Here is a 24,178-nt window from a genome sequence, read left to right on the forward strand (position 1 = left end):
TCCATGTTAAAATAAACATCAGTGTCTGAAGCAGTGCTTGGCAGATCTGTAGGTTGGCAGCTTCAAATAGCAAGAGGCTGGTGTAACTGTTTAAAAAGTCTGAACTTCAATGAACAGAAATCATGTTCTGGGACCTCAAATTGCTCAGATCACTTTTCTCTTCACACACACACACACACACTCACTCAGCACACGTTTAATATATCAGCATTTTCTGTCATTTCAGTCAAACCACTGAATTATAACCACTAACACAATTCAATGTTACAACCCAGCAATAATGTTTCTTTATTGCGGAGGCTTTTATTTTTAGTATTTTTCAGTTTGGTTTTGTTCTGTTTCACACTCCCTCTTGTGTAAAAACCTTCTCCAGGAACACAAACCACAAACATCTCAGTAATAAAAAAAAACTGTAATTTACCTTACATGAACCTGGGCGGTTTGTGCTATAGAAGTGTTTGACTGAAAAGCCCGACATACAAACCTCCTCCTCATAATGTCAGTACACTAAATATGCCTTTTTTTATTGAGGTATATGAAATATTCCCAGAGAAAACTGTGAATGTCAATGTTAAACAAAGTGAAAAAAACTAAAACTTGATCTTTAAGGTCTCTTTACGTCCTGTGGCCTTGCTCAAACCGCACCCATCTCCCAACTCAAACTTCATTTTGACATCAACTACACATCTGTAAAGTTTTGTAACTGTATCTTGGGCGGTTGTTCTGTCCACAGACAGACAGACAGACAGACAGACAGACAGACAGACAGACAGACAGACAGACAGACAGACAGACAGACAGACAGACAGCTGTCAAAGTACTCAAAACCACCTCTGTGGCACCTCAAAACACAGCAGGCATCTCCAAGGCCATATTTTGCCATGATAACACACACTGTTGCGGGCTGGTAGAAATTACACAGGGTATTACTTTAAGAAACAAAATGTACCTGACACACACACACACACGCACACAGGGACATAAATGTAGGATACCTCAGCCAGGGATTTGACAGGGTTATGATACTGTAAATGTGATGTTAGACAGAGAATTTGGCAGCGAGACAAGGGGAGCATTCCACACTGATCTGAGTTATGGTGATGAAATCTGATCTCTAACACACACACACAGACACACACACAGGGACGCAACAACAATGTTCACACAGAAACACGACACCTGTGCACTTCACAATCGCAGAGACACACAAAACTCAGCCGGGGTAGTCGTACCTGCACGGTTGTTGTTCTCTCAGTGCCCGTGACGTTAGTGCTGCAGCTATGTGGATGCCACCGCAGAATGTATGGACCGGCGTGTTTCTGTCTGCCTGCAGAGCACAACGAAGAAAACACAAGACAGACAGGCAGTGGATGAGTGTACGTGGGTTTGTTTTTATCTGCGTGATCAGGAGCTATACTGTCTGGAACCTGAGGAAACTATCTCATGATGCAAACTGATAATCTCTCTTTTCATGTCACTGTTTTTCATTTTTCCTTTTTTCATTTGCATGTTTTATCTTGTCAGAGGATGAAGTTTTCTGCTCCTGGTGAACCTCTCACATCGTCTCCAGCGGGAACAGAAAGAATCGGGATAACTGATTATTTTCTTGGGCCACTTGCAGGGCAGCAGTTGTGAACCTAACATTAATATATCATCACCCTTGAAATTGATATGTTGAACTTGCTGCAAACATCCATCCATCCATCATCTATTTCTTTTATCCTTTGAGGGTCGCAGGGGGGCTTGGAGCCAATCACAGCTGACATTGAACCGGAGGCGGGTAGGTTAAAATACAAAGTCAACCATTCAAGATCCCATTCCCACGGGGTAATGGATTCATGCATCCAGTAGTTCCAGACATTTGGGCCTTTAGCTGCAAAATGATTAACTTTGTTTGTTGCTGAGTAGGAAGTGCATGTAAACAATGAAAACAGCTGCAGATTCCAGTCTTCCCTGTAGGTAGTGCATTCCTTTAAATGACCTGATTTGTCATTTGATGCCTTTTTGGGGCATTTTGACTTTATTGACAAGACAGTTCAAGCTATAAATGGGGAGAGAGAATGAGGAAGACATGCAGCAAAGGGCCAGGTCTGATCTGCTGCATGTCACAGCTGCATAAGGTCTGCATGCATGGGAACCTGTTTACCAGGTGAGCTAGCAGGCCCCCCACTAGATTATTAGAACCTATAACAAATCTTCATACTAACGTTGTACGGAAAATATAATCTAATATTGGCTAATCTGTCATCATAACACAAGGTGGCCTTTAATAAAATCAGAAATACAATGCAGTGCAAATACAATGCAAGAGTACTAATCTAAATTTTTCTATCTACAACTTCTTTTCTTTTCCCTCTCTATAGGTATTTTAGTGTTTCTAAAATAATATTGTTGAGTTACGTTTCCAAAGCTACTCACCGTGATGAGGCCACTTCCAGAACACCTTGACCTGCAGCTGGTTGTCATGGTAATGAGGGGCAGCGACCTCCAGTCGCAGGTTGTCAGGGGTGACGGGGTTTCGGGGGGAGTCAGGTTGAGGGTGGGAGGAGGACTGGTGGAGGTCGGAGGTAGAAGAAGGCGAGGACGATGACAGGGAAGGAGATGAGGAAGATGAGGAGGAGGACGAAGACGGGAGCTCATTGGAGAAGTCCTCACCTTGGAGAGCAGAGAAGAGAGAAGTTGTTAATATGACAATAAACAGAACATTATGGATACAATTTAATGATTTAAATGTCAAGGTCATAAATAATATCCTAAAGTGGTGACGAAAGGGCAAATGTAAGCTAACGTTCCAGTTAATTAATTCACTAATTGGCTTTATCTGGCCTCGCTGACCATCATTAGCGCCACATTAACGATGCCAATACATGGTCTGTGTGAGACCATGTCAAATATTAATAATGCTTAATTATGAATGGCAATATTTTCCATATTAAATAGTCGGCATGTGGTCTGATAATTGAGCTGCAGCTGGATGTAATCCTCCGCTGGGCCGACCGATAGGTCACCTATAAATACCTCTGTTGCCTTGACGACCATTAACATCACTTTCCACTGTGTGTGTGTGTGTGTGTCTTTAAACAGTGCAGCTGTAGGTATAAACAGAATATTCTGACTGCAAACTCAGCAGCAGGAAATCCATAATGCATTGCTCTGTTAACGGCTGCAGACATAAACCATTCATAAATGATGTGACAAGTTCATGAAATGTTAAAAATATATGTACCTGCGTCACAGTTTGCATTGTTGAACCACAGCTACATAAACTGTGCAGCTGCACTACATGAGTTAACTGAGCTCTTCTTAGCTTTATAGTCCATAAAGTTTATTCCTACAAGACCAAACGGTACTAAACTCACTGGACCTTCGGTGCCTGTTACTGCAACTTTTAAATATTTCGAGGTAACTTCACACCAGCCTCTCATTTATCAAAAGACACGGTGCTCATCCAAATTGTTGAGCGAGAGGACGTTTGTGAAAAACACTGGATTCATGGTATGTAATATTAGACCACAAATTCTACACCCAGAATAATTACTCCCTAAAATGAAGAGCAGCTGTGGAGAGAAAGTGTTGCAAACTGCAGCTCGACACTTTTACTGTCAACCTTTTACAAAACTGTGTCCCTGCAACCACTGAAGAGATTAATAAAACTTTACTCCAGATAAATATGCATTAATATGATATTCTGAAACACTGAAAAAAAAAAAAACACTTTGTTTACCTGCACGACTTATTGTGGTGAAAACAGTTTGAGCTCTGGGACTCTTCAGCCTCTTCTGACCCCAGAAGGCGACTGTCTGCACAGATAGGAAGTAGGAAGTGGCGGGCGGCAGACCCTGCAGCCACAACTCACACTGCGCCTGGAACACGTGAAATAAAGAGAAACATGGATTTTAGAATCCAAATAGGAACATTCACCCGACCCCTGAAGTTAAGTAAAACACAGTCAAATTACAAGTTCATTTGTAGTATTAATAACAAACGTGAAAACATAGGTTAAAAACTGAATAAATAAAGTCAATCAAGGCTCTTTTTGAGGATGATGGATGGACCACGGAACATGATGGGAGAAAATGTGGTCGTTCCCGTCAGTGCGTCTGGGACGAGGGGGAGCGAGAGCGTGCACCAAAGGAAACGGGCTCAGTTACTCGATCCTAACCTTGTAGTGAAAAGCACTTTGAATGGTGGTTAAGACTAGAAAAGAGCCGTATAAATGATCAATAATTCAGAAGAGCCTTCGCCTTTTGGACCTGTCGTCTTCAGCTACTTAGAGGACGACTGGGTTTCGGTGACTGATGCAGAGGGAGTTGAAATTTCAGATACAGGGATGTTTATACTGTATATATAAGAAAAACTGATTCCAAAGATGTCGTTATCAAAACTTTATGATTGTGTAATTTTATTGAGACTTGATATTTTACATTTTAACCATAAATATATTAACCATAAATAAAAAAACAAAGGAAACACAAATACAACCCAAATATATAGAATTTGAATTAGTAAAATAAACTTTTTTTTAACTGAAAATCTAAACATATCTGCACATTTTTTCTTGTTTATAAATGTACTCGTGCATCATCATCATCATTGCCATCATCTCCATCATCGTCATCATCATCATCACCGTGTTGCGGGCGCCGCACGTTTTGACTGACAGAGCCGACCTGTTCTGCATTAGCCCGTCGTTTGACTGACAGCTCATTAACATGCTCTTAGTCAGTCAGGCCTCTCAGTCTGTGGACTCCAGCTAGTCACAACAAAGAGATGCTTGGATGATAACAAGTCTGTGTCCCTGCGTCTGCGCGTGTGTGTGTGTGTGTGTGTGTGTGTGTGTGTGTGTGTGTGTGTGTGTGCACGTACACTTAAGACAGAATTAGACAAGAGCAAGTTAAAAGCAGTGTCTTGGTGACCTGCAGACAAAATGGGGTTGACGTCTTTCCATTACTCTGAAGATAGACAAAACATATGGCCTGTACAGCTGCGTGTGTGCGTGTGTGTGTGTGCGTGTGTGTGAGCGAAAGAAAGAGAGAAGCCTGGATTTCTATTTTGGCAAATAATGTCAGTGGACATTAAATGTAAGAAGCTGATGTATATTTAAAAGCACTGATTCAGCAGAGTTTTTTATTTTTTTTTTTCTTGTTTGAATTACTTCTACTTCCTCCAATTTCCTCTGTTACTCCGGGGGTTAATGCTGAATCCCTCCAGTCCTGCATAAATTCCTGATTGACAGGATATGTGCTTTATAAACAGCGAGGGGATATATCACCGTGTGGTAATGGGGAGTCATAAAATAATGGGGAGTCATAAAATATCAATGCACTGTATGATATGAAGGCTATTCAGGAAGGTTGTGCTCGTTCCTTCCTACCTGTTGTGATGCTGCATGTCTCTGTGTGCGTCTGGATGCAGCTGCAAGTAGGAAATACTAGTTAGGGGCCTCATTTAAATTCCAGGCCTCCCAGCCAAGCAGAACGGAGGACCACACTACAGATAAATGGCTCCACCAGGCTCAGTCTGGGATCACCATTACTACTTAGGATAGCTGGGCCCATATGAGTGCGCTTACATTAAAACCTTAAGACTCTGATGTTTATGTCCCCCCCCCCCCCTTTCCTCTAAATGAATTCTCGCTTCAAAGTTCGGTCGATTGGAAGCTGAAGGATCCTCCCGTGCGAAGACGACCTTCATCATTCACAATTTGGCCTGTTTACGACATTTTAAAGGAAAAAAGACAATCTTCGGGTACTCGCTACGCAGGGAGTCACAGCGGTTGTTCGATGCTGTAATGTCTGTTTGTGTTGTTGTCTGTGATTATGGGTATTTTGGTGCTGCCGACTGGACTTAGATGAACTGTGAAGTACAATCAGGAGAGCGATCCCCTCCTTATTGGTGCATTAACTGCAATTTCAAAAGTACATTAAGAAAATCTGTTGTATTTATTAAAGAATTTAGAGGCAATCGCTCTTGCGCTTCGTGCACGTTTGAGCTGATGTTCATGTTGTGCTATGAAGCAACAGCACTGAAAAAACAAGTACAGTCCCCTTATGAAACCACATCTGAATTCACTAGATCTGGGTTTTTATTTCAATCTGCACCAAATTGCTCATCCATCCTGTAGTTTTTGCGTAATCCTGCTAACTAGCCAACAAACAAAACGCAGATGAAAACATAATCTTCTCGGTGAGCCTGTATCAGTCGGTGTTTGCACAGATATCTACAGCTCTGATAACTGAGGTTAAACACACAACACAAACGCAGTAAAAGCCACTTCTCTCCGCTATCGGAGAAAACAGCTAAGTTACCATGTTATTCCAGCGCTGTAGAGCCAGACCTCCGTGTTGTCATAGCACTCTAACAAAGTTATGTCCCATAAAGATAATGTCGTGGCTGCCCGAGGACAATATTGCATTTTCAGACCCACGAGGAACACATGCACAAGAACTCTGCAGAAGACCTCGGTAATGGGAGAGCGCGCCCAACAGCAATTAAAGGGTGAATATGTCAAAACCAGATCTGAAATGCTGCACAGCTTTGGTAAATATATCAGCATGTAACTGAATTAAAAAAACCACATCCACAAAAACCCAAATTAACTTAAGGTTTAATCCGTTTTAGAGGGATGTAGGTTTTATGAATGCGAGGTCAACAATTACCCTGAACAGCAAGACCTTGTTTTTTTTATCACCTCATTTCTGCTCATTATATAAATCCACATCCTTAATTGAAACATCTGGGCAGTTGCTCTATGTCTCCATCTAATTCACATTTGTAGGACGTTTTATTGGACACAGGTGGTTCAGCAGGACACTGTTTAATTTGAAGCTATTATTTAATGTCTGATATCAAGAATGAATGTAAAGGGAGTTTTAAATGGGAGAACAAGCTGTTGCTATGGTTTAGTTGCTGCAACAGATGCTATGATATTAAATGGGTTTGCACCGGCGCCGCACACAGTAGCTGTTTACAGATCGTGTTCTGTCGGAGCACAGCACAGGCCTGTAAAACATCTGCAGCATTCACAAGCAGAACACAACGAGGGAAGTGACGTGCGTGTGTTTACAGGACTAGTAAACTTTCTCAGGTGCAGCCATAGATCTTGTATATGTGGTGTGTCAGTGTGTGTTGTGGGTGTGTGTGTGTGTGTGTGTGTGTGTGTGTGTGTGTGTGTGTGTGTGTGTGTGTGTGTGTGTGTGTGTGTGTGTGTGTATGTTGCAAGGACATTTAGGCCTTTCCTCACAACTTGAGACTGCTTGAAGGTTAAGACTTTTAGTGTTAGAAGTAGGTTTAGGTTAGGATAAGGGTTGGGGTTACTCATTTGTTGTCAGTTTTTCTAAGGACTAATTTGACTTTTAACTCACAAACTGAGGCATTTGTTTGAAAAGAAGCAACATTTTGGTCTGTACAAATTTCAAATAGCTGCTTCAGGGTTAAATCGGTTGTTTCTGGAGTTTACAGTTAAGTTTTTGTACAAATTGTAGAGTTAGTTAATTTTTTTTATCTATGAATTGGGCCAAGCTATAGCTGTTTCCACCAAGTTCAAGTCTTTAACCTAACAATCTTATCTAATTTTCAGCAAGACAAGGAATAAACCTATTTTCCAAAATGAACAGCCGAGGTATCCACATCAAATAACTCATTAAATAGTTTACACTGTGACACCTTGGAAGACTACGGTCTGAATATTTATGGAGAGATTGTAAATAAACTTGCCAAAAGTTATTTAAAATCACATTTTCACTTTGTATGAGCTGTTGTTGGGTAAAAAATGCAATTTTATCAATTTAAAAACAAAGCTTTGACACAATAAAGTGGTCAAAAAGTGAAATATTTTCTCAAGAGACAATGATGACATTCTATTATGAAGTGTAATTGAGCTCATGGAAAGTTTGCTTACCCCCTGAGTCACTCTGCTGTTGCTTTCCTTTTTACCCTGCTCTGGTGCGCGTGGGTGTGTGGGGCGGGTGTGCATGTTGTTGTGAACAGTATGTGCACGTCCATGTAGAGTGTGCGTGTGTTTGTGCACTGTGTGTGTCTGTCGAGACATCCAGGTGACTCTGTAGTTGTGGACTGGCAGGTCTCCCTCTGTGGGGGGGTCCCAGCGTAACAAGACCGCCACCGTGGCCCCAGCTCCCCTGGTCCTGAGGACAGAAATCGGGAAGTCAGACTACAAGTTCACGGTGATAAAAGTGGAAAGAAAAGCACCGCAGACATTTTATATCATCGTGCATAGGTCACAATTTAAGTCCTCACTATCGCTGCTGACCCAAGACATGGTCTAAACTTTATGATGTATGAACTTGCCTGATACACACAAACACACACACACACACACACACACACACACACACACACACACACACAGAGAGAGAAAATATGCTGCTATATATGTTTGAACGAGGATGAAGTGTAATTTGGATGCAGCAACACAATCAAACAAGGTTTATCCATCCTTCAAACCATGATTTACGTCTGATTGGATGCAACAAAGCCCTGAATCTATTTAATCATCTTTCTCGTTACCTCTCTGTGAAGTGCGACTCCAGAGTCTGGTTGCTCACTCTGATGTTTATCGGCGGCTCTGGAGGTGACGGATCTGCAGAAAGGGAGAGATGGAGAAACATGGAGCCAGAGAGAAGTTATGTTTAATTTAAAATAATTTCCCAATGGACATTATCATGGTAAGGACACATTCTCATTTGATCTGTTTCATATGATAACAGAGCATTACAGTCATAAGAAGAAAGACATATTGTAATGATTAGCTTTTAAAAGACAGAGATCACGTCTTGTTCTTTCATCAACATAACATAGACTGCTGTTTTTTTCTTCGACAGGTGGAATCAACAGTCACAGGCTCAAACTCTCTGTTAAATCATGAGTTCGAGCTGAAAACAATGAATCCATCGCCCCTATCCATTGACCAATAACTGGTGTTGAGTTTGTGATTCCAACCAGGCCGAGGCCGCTCGCCAGCTTGACTGAATCGTCTAATAACTCGATGCTTAATGTGCTACAGCCGAGCGAGACAAAGACGCCAACATGGGAGGGAAAAGGCTAATTTCCTCCTGGTCTCATTCAGGTCTACGAAGCCAATTCGATTTGCAGCATCAAAGGTGAGTGATACTGGAGAAGCCTGTTCAGTAGCTACCACAACACAGACCGAAGGCGACCACCGCTAGTCACTGTTTGCCTCCGAAATGAAATCCTGAGGTCGCAGCTCTTTCAACACTGGCTCTGCATCTGATTAGAGCCTCAAATCCCAATCCTGTATTTGATTAAAACTACAAAATGGATCTGATTAGAACTACATCCCCCATGGCTGGCCTCCCACAGGCCCCGGGCTGCGCTGGGCTGACCCAGATGCAGAGATCAAAGTTGGGACAACATATTAGGGCTGCAAGATCTGGCCTGCTTGTGTGTGTGGGTGTGTGTGTTGTTTCTTTGGAAAAACGCAGGGTGTCTTTCAGTTACTGGTTTACTGCCAGCTGTCTCTCGCGGCCCTTTTTCACTCTGCGTTCCTCCCTCGACCGGCTAGATTCCGGTCCATTGTTTCTCGAGATAAAGACATCAAGATGAGTTTTCTGATCCAGACATTCCCTCGTAATTACCGCTGGCAGGTCCCTGATATCTGAATGAATCAAGGGTTAGTAAATTCTCTCTCTGGTTAGCATCAGGTCACCGCGGAGGAACCTCCAGCGCCCTGACATCTGCCAGCTTCCTGATTTGTGACCCCTGACCTCCAGCCCCTGACTAATCACACTAATGAACTGGAAACACAAGACTCTGATGGCGATCAGATGGTATTTGGAATGTTTAAGTGTGTCTTTAACCTTTAACCCTTGTGCTTGAAGTATACAAGCGTGCACACACACACACACACACACACACACACAAACGCTGTGTCCTGAAGATACAGCTCAGCGTTTTGGGATTTACGCTTGTGTGCTTGGTTGCAGCGAGTGGAACGAGAAGACTGACACCACTTGCATGTCTGTCAGTTCTACATCCTGCTGTAGAAAATCAGCCAGTTGGCTCAAAACACTTTCCAAACAACACTTGTCTATATTCGCTTACGTGCAACCCACAGGAGAATTATTCGACTTGTGCATGTAACAGACAGAAATGTAAATGGCATTGATCCTCTCGTCTAACTCTCAGCAAGAAAGAGCATATTTTCCAAATGTCCGACCACGTTAATGCGCCGATGGGCCACAGGGAGCTGCCAGAGACATCTCACTTCGCCAAGGCACAGGTTGTAATGTTCATAACACTACAGGAGGCATCAAGAATTCCACTGTTCGCTGTTCTGTGGATGGCAGAGGAAAATGCTATCCCAGACTCTTTTTCTATAAGCGCTCAACTGATAGAGAACCTTTTTTCCAAAGCTGCGTCCAACCTGAAGTCATTATTCACACAGAAACACGCTCCAGCCAATCCTGGCAGGGGATTCATATCACTAGCCAATCCTGGCGTTACACCAATATGACCTAAGTCTGCGAAGTATTACAGCGAGGACCTCCTACAGTGCGTGTGTGTGTGTGTGTGTCTGACTGTCTTTCTCGCACTCGCACTCTCACTCGCTGACCCGACACCAGGGATTTCTCTTTGGCAGCAAACCAACTGAACGTACAACATGAATTTGTACGTGTGAATATGTGCGTTGTGCAGTTGAGTGTCTATTCTGTTTCCTGCCTGTGTTTTATGGACTGCCTGATCATTTCCTCGGCTGGGTGCGTACCTGATCCATCAACTCTGAGTGAAAGAGAGAAAGAACAGGGGAGGAGAGGAAGGGAATTGCTCCTCAGACTTCTCCTCGGAGGGGTGTAAGATCTCTCGTTAAAACGACACAACCCCAGAATCTGTGCTTTGCTCAGTGTCTCATGACAGAATATCAGAATTCACAGATAGCTTAAGTGAAGGATGCAGAGGGGGAGTCACCGTCCCCCTGAGGGACACTCGTCACGGCTCTCAGAGGAAAAGCAGAGTACGTGTTTTCAGCGTGTTTGTGTTACCTTTGCTGGAGATGTAGTGTTTGCTCGGTGTGGTGAAGCCTCTGCTGCCGTGGCTGTTGATGGCTGCGACTCTGAACTGGTACCAGCGCTGAGGTCTCAGATCCGACAGAACCACATCTTCAGAGAGCGTCTAAAAATACAGACACGTCACGTGAAACAATGGCTAGGTGCAAGCTTTCCTGTTCACGCTCTCATTACAGTCTCATCTACAAGATTAAATTATATGCTGCATGATTCATAACAGGGCGGCACGATGGTGCAGTGGTTAGCACTGTTGCCTCACAGCAATCCCTTCATGTGTGGAGTTTTCATGTTCTCCCAGTGTCTGTGTGGGTTTTCTCTGGGTTCTCCGGCTTCCTCCCACAGTCCAAAGACAAGTAGACTGGGGTTAGGGTTAATTGGAGACTCTAAATTGATCATAGGTGTGAATGACTGTTTGTCTCTGTATGTCAGCCCCGTGATGGACTGGCAACCGGTTATCCTTAAAGATAATGGCTGGATGATTCATAACAGATTTTAAAACTAAAATTACCAGATTTGACTTAATTGGTACATTTTCCATTGTCTGATGTTTTGCTTTGGTTTTCGTTTCTTTTTCATCTTTCATTGTTTTTGAGCTTTGCCTTGTTAGTGTGTTTTTTCTTGTTTCCTGTGAAATTTTAAATAATATGTTGTCTCTGATTTTTCAAATTGTCTCTTTACAATGATCTTATCTGTGACGAACCATTTGAACAATATGTCCATTTACTGCTCCTTTGTCACTCTGCTGAAAATCTCAAAACTCAAATGAAAAAACAACAACTGGAAATACCTCCGAGTGGTTGTGATCCACTGCCAACCTGTCCAGTCTCATTCTACATACATTTTTTTCCAGACTTGGGAGGTCACTGTGACTTTTGACCTTTGACCACCCACATCAAATCAGTAAATCTGGGAGTCTTGTGCCAAATTTGAAAGGATTCTCTCGAGGCGTTCTTAAGAGAGGTCACAGCGACCTTGACCTTTGACCTCCAAATTCCAATCAGGTCATCCTTAGTCAAAGTGAATGTTTGGACCAGATGTAATGAAATCACAAATGGGTTTTGATGGCATCATTCACAAGAACATGAGGTCAACGTGACCTTGACCTTTGACCTTCGACCACCAAAAAAACGAATCAGTTCATCTGTGAATTTGAAGAAATTCCCTCAAGGTGTTCTCGAGATATCATGTTCAAAGGAATGAGAAGGACGGACAACCCAGTTCTCTTAGAGGAATGATGGTCCCTCACTTTCCTGCTGAGATAAATAATATTTACAATACTCTCATGTGTGTCTGTATCTGTCCTGGTTTCATCTGGTTAGTTTAGCTTAACATTAACAATAGAAACAGGAAAAAACATCCTGGTTCTGTCCAACAGTAACAAAATGTTCCCAACAGCACCTCTAAAGCTCGCTCACACTAATTAATACATTAAATTGCTTATTGTTAAAATTGCACATGAAAAAAAACATTGTGGTTTTATTGCAGGTTATGAGCCAGGATACTTTTTACTTGGAGAAATAGTCCAACACATAAAGTAGCTGTAACAACACAATGTTGTATTTATAAACTTTATAATATAATAAGACTCTATAAGCTCCGTCATCCAAACACCTTTCGACAATTTCAATAAAGACTGGATCTCACAACCCTCATGAAGGCTGGATTTGTTGCAGGAACTTTGTATTTAGGTCAGACAAAGATCTGCACATTGAAACGATAGCTCCCAGCAAATTTAATTTCTTGTCCTGACGAGGATGTTAAACTAATTTTACCGGCAGCTGTGCAGATCCTTGTCTTTAGTCTCTGCTGTGGAGGCCCTGACCCGCTTTGTGCAGGACTTTCATTAACTCCACCAAGAAGGTTGTGTTTTCATCCCGGTCCGTTTGTTGGTTTATTTGATGGTCAGCAGTGTTTTACGCAAAAACTACTGAATGGATTTCCACAAAACTTGTTGTAAGGATGAGACATGGGTCAAGGAAGAATCCGGATAAAGTGGCAGATCCTAAAATGTTTTCATCACTTTGAGATCAGCCATTTCCCTGATTATAATTCATGGATCTTAATGAACTGATATTTATGAGTGTGTGGAATTTGGTGCAGCCATTCCATTTTGAGCTGTCCCTTATAAACTACCAATTGAGCCTACATATTATACATGTTTTGTCGTCTCTCACAAATCCATAAGATATCTTCCTTAAAAAACATGACAGTTTTAAAAGTACAAGTTTCAAAATTTAATGAGCTGGAAAGTCAGATGAACACAGTTGGATTGGAATTTCATCTGATAATAGATTTGCCACAATTAACGGATAAAGATTCACGTTTTGTCTCCCTGACAGAGCAAATGTAATCACTGCTTAAAATCCACTCATCCACACACACACACACATACACAAACACACACACACACATACACAAACACACACACACGCTCGCACACAGACACGAGCTGCCATCTATTTAAGTCCATAATGAGCGTTCAGTCATTCAGCGTCAGCCGGTGGAACGACTGTGGCTGCCTGTGGTTCCTTTTTAAGCTCTGCTTATTTACCTAACCTCACACAGGCACACACACATGGGCGTACAGTGAACACACACACACAAACACACACACACACATAGAGTTTACCCTGGCAAAATGGGAGACTGGCTGGGGTGGAGAGGTTTAGACAGCAAGGCAGCAGACTGATGAGGTGGAAACAGAGTCTAACATCCATCTCCATAGCTGAGAAGTTTCATCATTCCAGGCAAATTGAGAGTTATGAGGTAAGGATATGTTACAAACTCTGTGGTGTTGCTCCACCGTTAAAGGCAGCAGGAAACATTTTTATAGCTTCAGTGACTCTGCGAGTGTCTTAAGTTGCCTGCTTGGACAGAATCAACCATGTGCTGTGTTATTAAATGGGCGTTATTTCTAACTATCAGCCTATTAGTCTCTCCCAAGCTAATATCCCTCAATAAGGAGATGAGATGGTGAAAGTTACAGGTTGATCAAATGTGAAAGATAATTTCAAAATCAGTCAATTTGTCTCACACAACCACGTAGTCAGTGCTGAGTCTCTAGAATTCTTTATGTTACAATATCTCCATCTCTCTAATCCTAAAATAAAGACCAGGGATAAAAGGTGAGAGGTTGCCAGTTGGGTTACCATGGCAGCAGTAGTCCATGGCGTTGCATGGTCTTCACTGGGATGGATGCCTACGTTCCAGCGGGACTGAAGCATGTAGATGACCGGCTCCACGCTCACGTTGAACTTTGACACCCAGACCACCCTCATGTGACCTTCTGAATCCTCCACGAAGCTCATCTCCCTGCGAGGCTTCAGGGGAACACCTGCCAGGACCAAACAGAACGGGGACGTTGTTTAGAAGAAGACAGCAAGGACATTGACAGGATGTCTCAAACACAATCATATTCATCACGTCTAAGTTTGTAGAACGTGCAATAATTAGCTGGATGATTATTCTCAGGTTGAGTACGGGTGGAATTATTTCAACATTTAAATATTGTAGGAACAGAAAAAAATATCACAAAATTGTTGAAGCTAAGTAAACATGCCCGAATCTCCGCCGTCGTCTTCAGGCGCCTTTATGTTTCTATCTATTTATCTATTTCTAGAACGGACATCAATTGATAGATCATCAGACTCTTTTCCACAAGAAGAAAATGCCAAATAAAAAATCGTCTTAATTCATTAAAATGTTTTTCATAAAACCATCACAAATCGGCTCCTATCCGGCTCTAAGCTCATTTACCCTTGTACAGATTGGCTGGGGCTTGGCAGGTGTGTCCGCAGCCATTGGAGCAGCACTTTCTGGGGGTGGGACAGTGCGGGTCTGACGAGCAGCTCTCCACGCAGGCGGCGGCGAATCCGGTGGCTCGCTGAGGCGGCGGACAGTCACCCTGACGAGACGACCTCAGGGACGCCAGGAACTCCCTGCTCGTCACACACTCCGTCTGCTTCTGAGAGAGGGAGAGAGAGAGAGAGAGAGAGAGAGAGAGAGAAAGAGAGAAAGAGAGAGAGAGAGAGAGAGAGAGAGAGAGAGAGAGAGAGAGAGAGCGCAAGGGAATTATTATTCCAGTTGACACACAACAGATTTAATATGCAACACACTTCTGGGTCAGAAAAGCACAGTGGAGGCGAGTGTGTGTTTCCCTCAGTAAACTCTCACTGACTCCTTGAAGGGAAGCCGCCGTCTGAAAGGGGCTGTGAGTGTGTATTTCTGTTTCTGTGCACATGGCTGCAGATTAGCAAAATGTAAACACCAGCCTTAGCTGATAGATCTGAAGTTCCCTGTGTTCCTAACCAGCCATCCAGTCAGCGGCATGCTTCAGCTACTCTGATGAAGAACTGAGAAAACCACAGAAACTCGCTCCGAAAATAATCACTTAGGGCCACACACACACACACACACACATGCATAGAAAATATACACACAACTGTTGCACACTCTCATATGGAGCAAGCGTTTAAAAGCCCACAAACATGTTATTCATAGAAACCATACATTTTTTCTCATAAACACACACAGGAATGTTCTTTCACATCAAACACACACACACTGAGCCGCAGTGCCAATGAAAGCATGTTAGTTAGTGACACCACCACCAAGGGTGTTGTCCCACACACACACACACACACACACACAGGTTCCCACAGCTATCCTTATTAAGACTTTGCTTTGACTTCCATTCGTTGTTGCTTTATCTCTGACCTTAACCTTAACCATGACTAATTCATGCCTCACCCTAACCTAACCCCAATTCACATCTCACCCCTAAACTTAACCATCAGAGCTAAACGCCTAACCCTAATCCTGCATGTCCGTAACCCAAACCTCAACTTAATTCTAACTCTAACCCTAACAGCAAATCTTCAACAGCCCTTTGAAAGTGGGTCAGAAAGGGAGAATCAGCCAAAATGTCCAGGCTCGAAATGGTCCTTGCCAATATATAATGAGTACACACACACACACACACACACACACACACACACACACACACACACACACACACACACACACACACACACACACACACACACACACACACACACACACACACATTCTGTGCACTCTCTTACCTCACAGGACTTTGGAGACAGCACCTTCCTGGTTTCCCACAGTTCTCTGCATGGCTGGAGGCACTGCACACCAACACACAAACAAACAGATATGAAGAAACAGAAATTTGAGGCTTCAGCAACAGTGAAGAAAGAGTTTCACAACCGACACTCGACTGTTTCATCACACACGATAAAAATTTGTGGAAAAACTGCAGCTAGCCGCTTGTTATACTGGGCCTTTGAGGAAATAGTGGGCAAACCGGCACGCTGGCTCCGTCCGCAGGTAGTAAAATCAAGCCCCTCCAAAGCTCACTAATTAACACTTTATATGCTGTTTGTTTCATTTGTTCAAAAACTCACTGGAGTCAGTTACCGTTTTACAGGGCAAAGTGTGTGCTGGACTGGTTCTTGGTTTGGAGCTTGCACAATAACGCTGCGACTAACGATTATTGTTTGTTTGTCGGTTGGTTTGTGAGCAAGATAACAGAAAAACAACCGGACGGATTTCCACGGAACTTGGTGGAAGGATGCGGTGTGGGTCAGGAAGGAACCCATTACATTTTAGTGCGGATCTGGATCAGGAGGAGGATCCAGGATTTTATTATTTTCTAACTTTCTTTAACACTATGAGATCACAGAATTTTCATAGTTTCCCAAGAGAATAACTCGTGGATCTTGATGAAAACAATCAGGCACATTAAGGGAGCTGCTGTTTATGAGTGCGTGCAATTTGGTGGAGCTTGATTAAATTTAAGGGGACTGTTTGGCCTTGGTGGAGGTATGTGCTCTACTGAGTGCCAGCCTAGTTTCCAGTATTGATTAATACGCAGATTTTTTTCCCCATAAATAAATAAATAAATAATTTTACTACATAATTGTCTACAAAATATCAGAAAGTCCATTTTACTTTTAAATGGCTGAGGTTAAAGGAAATAAAAGTGTAGGAGTATAAACAACAATGTGTCAGGGGCATTATGCATTTACAGAGACAGCAGTTTTAAGCAGGTAGAGAACACACTCCTAAAGCTCACATGCACATATCCATCTGGTTTGCCACCCCAGTGAACTGGTGAGTGATGGCTCTTACCAAAATTAAAACCAGGCGACATATAAAAACTGCGGTTTCACCCCCACCACCTCCTCCCCCGCCTCCCTCTCCCTCTCCCTCTCCCCGTCTGTCCGTCTGTCTCGCTCCGCTCCCCCGTGGGCCTGGCTTCAATCACTCCTTCAATTTATTCCATCGCACGGATTCCAGGGGAACAAACAAAAAGCCATAACAACGTCATCCTTGCACAAATAAATGGCTACTGTTGGATGAAAAAGTGTCAGGGTTGTTCCAGGTTCATTACTGTATTTAATACGATGATAACTGGGCTTTTTGAGGTTATCAGCAGCACTGCACTGCAGACTATGTAAACTTCTATTACGGGTCTTAAACACAGGGCAACAACGAGTGCATAGCAACCTGTAACTGGGATTCACAGAGCAGCAACAAAGCAAAGCCATGTGCTGGTTCTTCAACCTGTGGGACGTGAGATGGAGGCTCAGCGTGAAGCCTGATCGCTGTTTAATGTTGTACAGTCGGCCCATTTGTTATAAGTCATGGAAGAAAAAGTTTGGGGAAGTTTAAAGTGACACTCCGCCCACAAATCTGTCATCTGAGAATTAAACACTTGTGTCCTGCAGGTTTGAAAAGTGGCTGCTGGAGTTCGCCTCTTCGCAGAGAACGAAGGCTTTAAGAACAGGACCAGGAGTTAATCTGCACACATATAGGCCAATATGTGTTCTGTCGTTTTTCTCATCAAAGTTGCAAAGTTACAAACAATCGATAAGTTCATTAAAAAGAAAATTGAACTGCAACTAAACTAAAACTGTATTTTTCATATCAAATACTGCAGCTTCTCGCATTGGGAGGAATTTATGCTTTTCTTGGATTTTGCAAATAAAGTTAGATGGATATGGATTTTTGTGGGCCAATGCCGATACCAATATTAGAGAATAAAACATTTCGAACGCCGATATATCAACTGAGATATATTTTATAAATCATACCTTATATAAGTATTAATAAAACGAAAACACAATCAAATTTAAAGAAATAACGTGAAATATAGACAACAATATAAACATTATTCTTCCTGCATTGTTTATTATGTAAAATAAACGTTTTCATATTGTCTCACATTGGCAAACATAAATACTGATGTGTATGTGGAAGAATATCGGCCTGGATATTTTCAGGTTTCACACTGTTGAGATTAGATTAAAAGATTAGCAATAATCATTAAAAAAATATTAAAGTATAATATAATAATAGAGTAATATAAAATAAAAGTTGTTACAGCCAAAGTTCTTGTAATGTAGAAATTCAAACGACAGATTCATGTTTGTGTGACTAGTAAATCAGTGTTAGTGGGGATATAATAATAGATTATAATGATCTTTAGTCAAAACTCAAGTGTAAGTGTTAGCAGCAAATATCACACGTGTAAAAAAACTTAATATTCTGGAGAGTGATCAAGGTTTGTCGAGTGTGATCTTGTGAAACAACAGGTGTGTGTGTGTGTGTATGTGTGTGTGTGTGTGTGTGTGTGTGTGTGTGTGTGTGTGTGTGTGTGTGTGTGTGTGTGTGTGTGTCTTTTGACAATCATCTTTCTGCTCAGGCATCACAAGCAGCCTCGGTGGTCTCGCCACTAAGAATATGGAATAAGAGCAAAAACACAACTGTGGGAACGCCCTTTCCTATACGGACAGCGATGATGCAATGTGTGCTGCGGAAGAGTCTATGTACGTTTTGTTATTTCTTTTTTTTTTTCCACGAATGCTGCCACGAATCCAAGCTGACCGCAGCCTCCATTCTCCGTGAAATAACAAACTATAAACCTCTCAGAGACGCCGGGTCCGAAGACGATGTTTGGTCCAACAAAGACACAGAGAAGCAGCATCACCCGTTAGTTGTTTTCCACTTTCTCCACTGCTTGTTAATGGTGCATTCCTCGAGGAGTCTGAGTGCGAGGAGACACAGAGATGGTCCAATACAAGCACATGCAGACATATAAACACACACAGACACACAATATTGTAACCAGATCCTGAAGTGTGATATGTTTTTCAAGGAGCTCTCATGGGTCCCTTCACTTGGCCACGTGCTGGGCTGAGATTAAGGTTGTAGAAATCTGCCCAACAACACTCTCTCTCTCTCTCTCTCTCTCTCTCTCTCTCTCTCTCTCTCACACACACACACACACAACAATCAACTACTTGCCCTTTTCTGCCCTCTGCCCACTCTCTGCTCCCTCCTCTCCTCCCACTTTGATCTGTTACAGACACGTTTCATTTTTCATTCCTGTCCTGTTGTCGTGTTCGCCCCCCCCACCCCTTTATCCTCGACTCTTCTTGTTTCCTGTTGCTTTTACAGACAAGGAGTGGACGAGGACAAATTTCCCAAGAAGTTTGACAAGAGGACAAGATCTGCATAAATCAAAGCTCCTGGGTTTTATTTACTGTAGTGATAGAGTAGCCATTTTACAGGGGCCGCCATGACCTTCGACCTTTGACACATCAAATCTCATCAGTTAATCCCGGAGTCTAATTGAACATTTGTGCCAAATTTGAAAGGATTCAAAAGATACGAGGCAAAAGAAAGCTTTGTGAGGGCACCGTGACCTTGCCCTTTGACCTCTGACCTCCAAATTCGAATCAAGTCCTCCTTGAGTCCAAGTGAACGTTATTGTCCGATGTTACACAATTCCCTATGGGCTTTCCTGATTAACCCATTCACGAGAACATGAGGTTACTGTGACCTTGACCTTTGACCCTTGACCACCAAATTTGCTTACACGTAATTTAAAGAAATTATACGTCCAGGTAAATGTTTTCATGGCACACTTTCAGACCCTTAAGACCAATCAGTCCTTTTGTGAATAGCACACTATGTCTGAGGACTGTGGAATCCAGTCTTTCTCATGTACAAACAGTATTTGCACAAGATTTACTGAAGTATGAGTGAATCTGAGTACTACGTATAGTACATAGTCAGTAGTACAGTCAGGAGAGGAAGGCGAGAGCAGGACAGAGGGGTGAAGGTTAATGGATCCGGGCTGGAAACGCTTGGTATGTGCGTGGTACACACCTTACACTCTCCAATATCACTTGCATGCGGTAAATCACGGTGTAGTGTATTTGTGTAAGAGGAGATGAGAGACGATCGGACACTTTTGGCCTTGAAGGTGACATGATGAGTTATGTGTGAGGGAGACAGAGCAGCAGACACAGCAGAGGTCCAAGAGGTCAGAGATGTTACTGTTTAACAAACCAGCACAGTGTAACGACAACAAAGATGAGATTAATGACCGTCCATGTCTCTGTCTGTGTGTGTGCACGTATCTGTATAATAATTAATCACACACACACACACACACACACACACACACACACACACACACACACACACACACACACACACACACACACACACACACACACACACACAGAGACTCGCAGCCCTCCTCTGGCCTCTCCTGCTGTTTTATGGCCTCACCTGCCACGATGGAGGGATGACAGCCACACTCAGCGAGAGGGAGGAGAGGAAATGGAAGAGAGGGAGGGGAGGGAGAGATGTGGTTTCGGCAGTGGACGGCGGAGGGAGAGAAGTGAGTGTCAGTTGAAAAGGAGAGAGGAGATGAAAGACAAACAGTGAAACAGGTCCAGAGAAAAGGGAGAGAGAGACAAAGAGGACACAGCCACACACCAGATGTGCTCGGGCTCCGCACGCCGGTTCAGTGGGTCCGATGTGAAAAACGATTTATGCTAATTTACACATTCAGCTTGTCATCAGCTGTTCACAGTTTATTTTACATTTTCTACAAACTCCACAAACTGTTTAGGGCTGAGTGTTATTGTACCACGCCCAAGTGCTTGCGCTTAAGCCAAGATAAAACATTTTAATGCTTTTTCTTGAGAAATACTTGTTTGAATCTCTTACTTTAACAATTGCAAATCCATTGATTTCTAGCAAAAGAGGACAAAGCTCAGGTACTAAATGTGTTCTATATGTAAGAGCTTTGCTTTAATATGAGTCTTAAACTCACAATATATTAATAACAATTCAACATATTTAAAAAAGTTGGTAACTCACTAATTAAGTAATTATTCACTTTCACCTTAAAAGAATAAGTCAACAAGATTTTGAATTTGACCAGATGCCAATTGCTCAAAGTGCTTTGGTTCAATGACAACAGTTCTTTTTTTAAACATTTTAAATTAAATCAAATTTCTTGGTATAAAATAAGTGTAACAATTAAACTGCATGTCACAGTTAGTATCTGTATGAAAAGGTATAATCTTGCAAAACTAGCACAAGATTCCAAATAAGCTTTTTTGCTTCGTTGGAAAAACTATATTTATACGATATTTTAATGCCTCCATGTTGATGACAGCCCTGACCGGAGGCATTGTGTTTTTGGCTTGTCCATCCATCCATCCGTCCAATTCCTGTAAATGTTCTCTCAGTATCGCCTGAAGGGAAGTTCTCAAAATCTGGCACACACTTGGATACAGAGATGAGCTGATTCCATTATGGTGGTCAAAGCTCAAAGGTCAAGGTCACTGTGACCTCACAAACTTGCTTTTAGACTCTTGGCTCTCGGCTCATTTGTACACAAACACATTTTTAAGGAGCGATGCTTGCGAGCTCTAGTTCAGGCAGTCAACTCGAGCTGAATCATGTGACATGCCTCACTCTCCACGATCGCTGCCTGTGGATTCAGCCCCTCCACCCCCTCAGCATCCACCTGCAGGCTCCGACACGGGGGGGCTAAAGACATTTCACTGAATTCAGAGCATTACTAAATCTTAACTTTATTATGCTGCTGCAATAAACATTTCAACATTTGGATATATATTAACATTCTTCTTTCATGTGCACTTTCATATTCAAAAACTCATCTGCACAATGGAAGAAAGAAATGAGTAAAAAAGACTGATTTAATAATGCGCGCACACACACACACACACACACACACACACACACACACACACACACACACACACACACACACACACACACACACACACACACACACACACACACACACACACACACTTCAGGCTTTGTGGTACTTGAGTGAAAAGCAGCGGAACAAATTCCTAAAATCCCTTTGAAAAGCATGTTCGACTTTTGCCAAACCTTTGGAAAAATATTTAAAACAACCAAAGCTAAGTTAAGTTAAGGCAGCTTGGAGGAGAGGAGGTCCAGAGAAAAGGGTTAGGGTTAGGGGTTAGGAGAGGAGAGGAGAGGAGAGGAGAGGAGAGGAGAGGAGAGTCAAAAAGACAAATGCTCCAGGATATTTCAGTAACTTCATCTCTCGTACCACATGTGCCCACAGCGGCCTCAGACCGACTTTCTCTCAGAGTGTGTGTGTGTGTGTGTGTGTGTGTGTGTGTGTGTGTGTGTGTGTGTGTGTGTGTGTGTGTGTGTGTGTGTGTGTGTGTGTGTGTGTCCAATCCCCTCATTGTTTCTTTCTGTGCTATATTTAGCTGTTGTATTCTGTGTGAAACAAATACAGCAACTAAAGGGTGCTGGACGGCCTGTGATAAAAGTTGGACAGAGTATGGAGAGAAGTTTGGATCATGAAAAGATGGATGTGCTGGTGGCAGGTGGCGAAATAGTTCACCTACAGACCAGATTCACAAACCCAGTGTGTTCCTTCAAATGCCCTGTGGAGCACGAGCTTGCATCACTGACAATATTCTGGTCGGACTGGTGTTTAGATTCCGACTGGACGAGTGTGAACAGCAGAGTGATTGGAGATGACTGTGGGAAAAGTCAGCAGAATTAAAAATGGTGCCAATACACAAGCTTATGCAGGCTGATGTCTGCAGCTGTCATGCTGGGCCGCACAAATGAACAACTGAGAAACTTTCAGATCAAACTTTCGCTGTGCAGAGTGTAAAGATCAGACAGCGGACGTGAGCAGTTTTGTCTGCAGATTGTCCGGCCTCACGCTCAGGGACACCACCTGGACATCTCCCATCAACCAAGCAAGGATACGACGGAGGAACCACATACCCCAACTAGCCTGGGAATACTTCAGTCAAGAAAACCCATAAAGTGATGGAAAACTAATGGGTGGGACATTTTTTCTGTAAATATTGAATTATTTTTATGCAGCTATTTAAAGAGAGCTTGGGAGGAGAATAAAACAAGATTTATTCATGTGCTTTTTATGCAGGAACCAAACAACATCTTGTAAGTTGTATGACAGCAGCACTGCTTCATATTCTTACATTATATAGTGAGGTAGATCCTGTCCATTTAGTGAAAATTGACTGAAAGGGTAGAATGTGTTCAACAATAATATATATAATAATAATAATAGAGTTCTCACTCATATTATGACGTGAAATAAACCAAGCAAATATTACAGAACAGCTCCTTGGTTCAGCCTCAGACCGGTTTGTTAGTGGACGTCCCACCTCCTCACACACCTGGTACATATTAGACTACATTTACTCTGTGTGTGTGTGAGTGTGTGTGTGTGTGTGTGTGTGTGTGTTGGTGTGTGTTGTGTGTAGAAAAGAGATAAAAGAACAGGAGGAGATGGACAGATGGAGGAAGTGAGTGAGGCCTGTAGAGTAATACCCATGTGTGTTTCCATGAGCGAGAGTCCACTGATGATGTGACACAAACCATATGAGGTGGAGCAACGTCTGCCTGTGTGTGCGTGCGTGCATGCGTGTGTGTGTGTGTGTGTGTGTGTGTGTGTGTGTGTGTGTGTGTGTGTGTGTGTGTGTGTGTGTGTGTGTGTGTGTGTGTGTGTGTGTGTGTGTGTGTGTGTGTGTGTGTGTGTGTGTGTGTGTGTGTGTGTGTGTGTGTGTGTGAAGTTCGGACGTTCCGGACATTTTTTCGCAACTTTTCTTGCCAGACCTCTAGTAAAATGAAAAAGTGGAGCCATTCGCGTAGAAGATGCCAAAGAAGATGCCAATCGGGGCATCGGGGGAAGATTGAGGGGCAGATTTCACAAAAACACTTTCCGCAGTGGAATGCATACATTATGTCCCGCCTCCTGA

The 24,178-nt window shown here is 42.7% G+C and overlaps 1 protein-coding gene across 1 annotated transcript in view; it reads right to left on the reverse strand.

Moving 5' to 3' along the window:
* Window positions 1-24,178, reverse strand: part of anos1b (anosmin 1b) — a 43,114-nt gene that overhangs the window by 2,644 nt on the left and 16,292 nt on the right. The window contains exons 3-11 of the mRNA XM_035177562.1: window positions 16,127-16,189; window positions 14,799-15,006; window positions 14,192-14,376; window positions 11,019-11,148; window positions 8,527-8,599; window positions 7,901-8,144; window positions 3,725-3,863; window positions 2,419-2,655; window positions 1,233-1,327 (exon numbers count right to left, since the gene is read on the reverse strand). Of these exons, the coding sequence (XP_035033453.1) occupies window positions 1,233-1,327; window positions 2,419-2,655; window positions 3,725-3,863; window positions 7,901-8,144; window positions 8,527-8,599; window positions 11,019-11,148; window positions 14,192-14,376; window positions 14,799-15,006; window positions 16,127-16,189 (1,374 nt within the window). The remainder of the gene's footprint in view (window positions 1-1,232; window positions 1,328-2,418; window positions 2,656-3,724; window positions 3,864-7,900; window positions 8,145-8,526; window positions 8,600-11,018; window positions 11,149-14,191; window positions 14,377-14,798; window positions 15,007-16,126; window positions 16,190-24,178) is intronic.

The sequence above is a fragment of the Hippoglossus stenolepis genome, chromosome 14 (genome assembly GCF_022539355.2).
Source record: "Hippoglossus stenolepis isolate QCI-W04-F060 chromosome 14, HSTE1.2, whole genome shotgun sequence".
NCBI classification, from domain to species: domain Eukaryota; kingdom Metazoa; phylum Chordata; class Actinopteri; order Pleuronectiformes; family Pleuronectidae; genus Hippoglossus; species Hippoglossus stenolepis.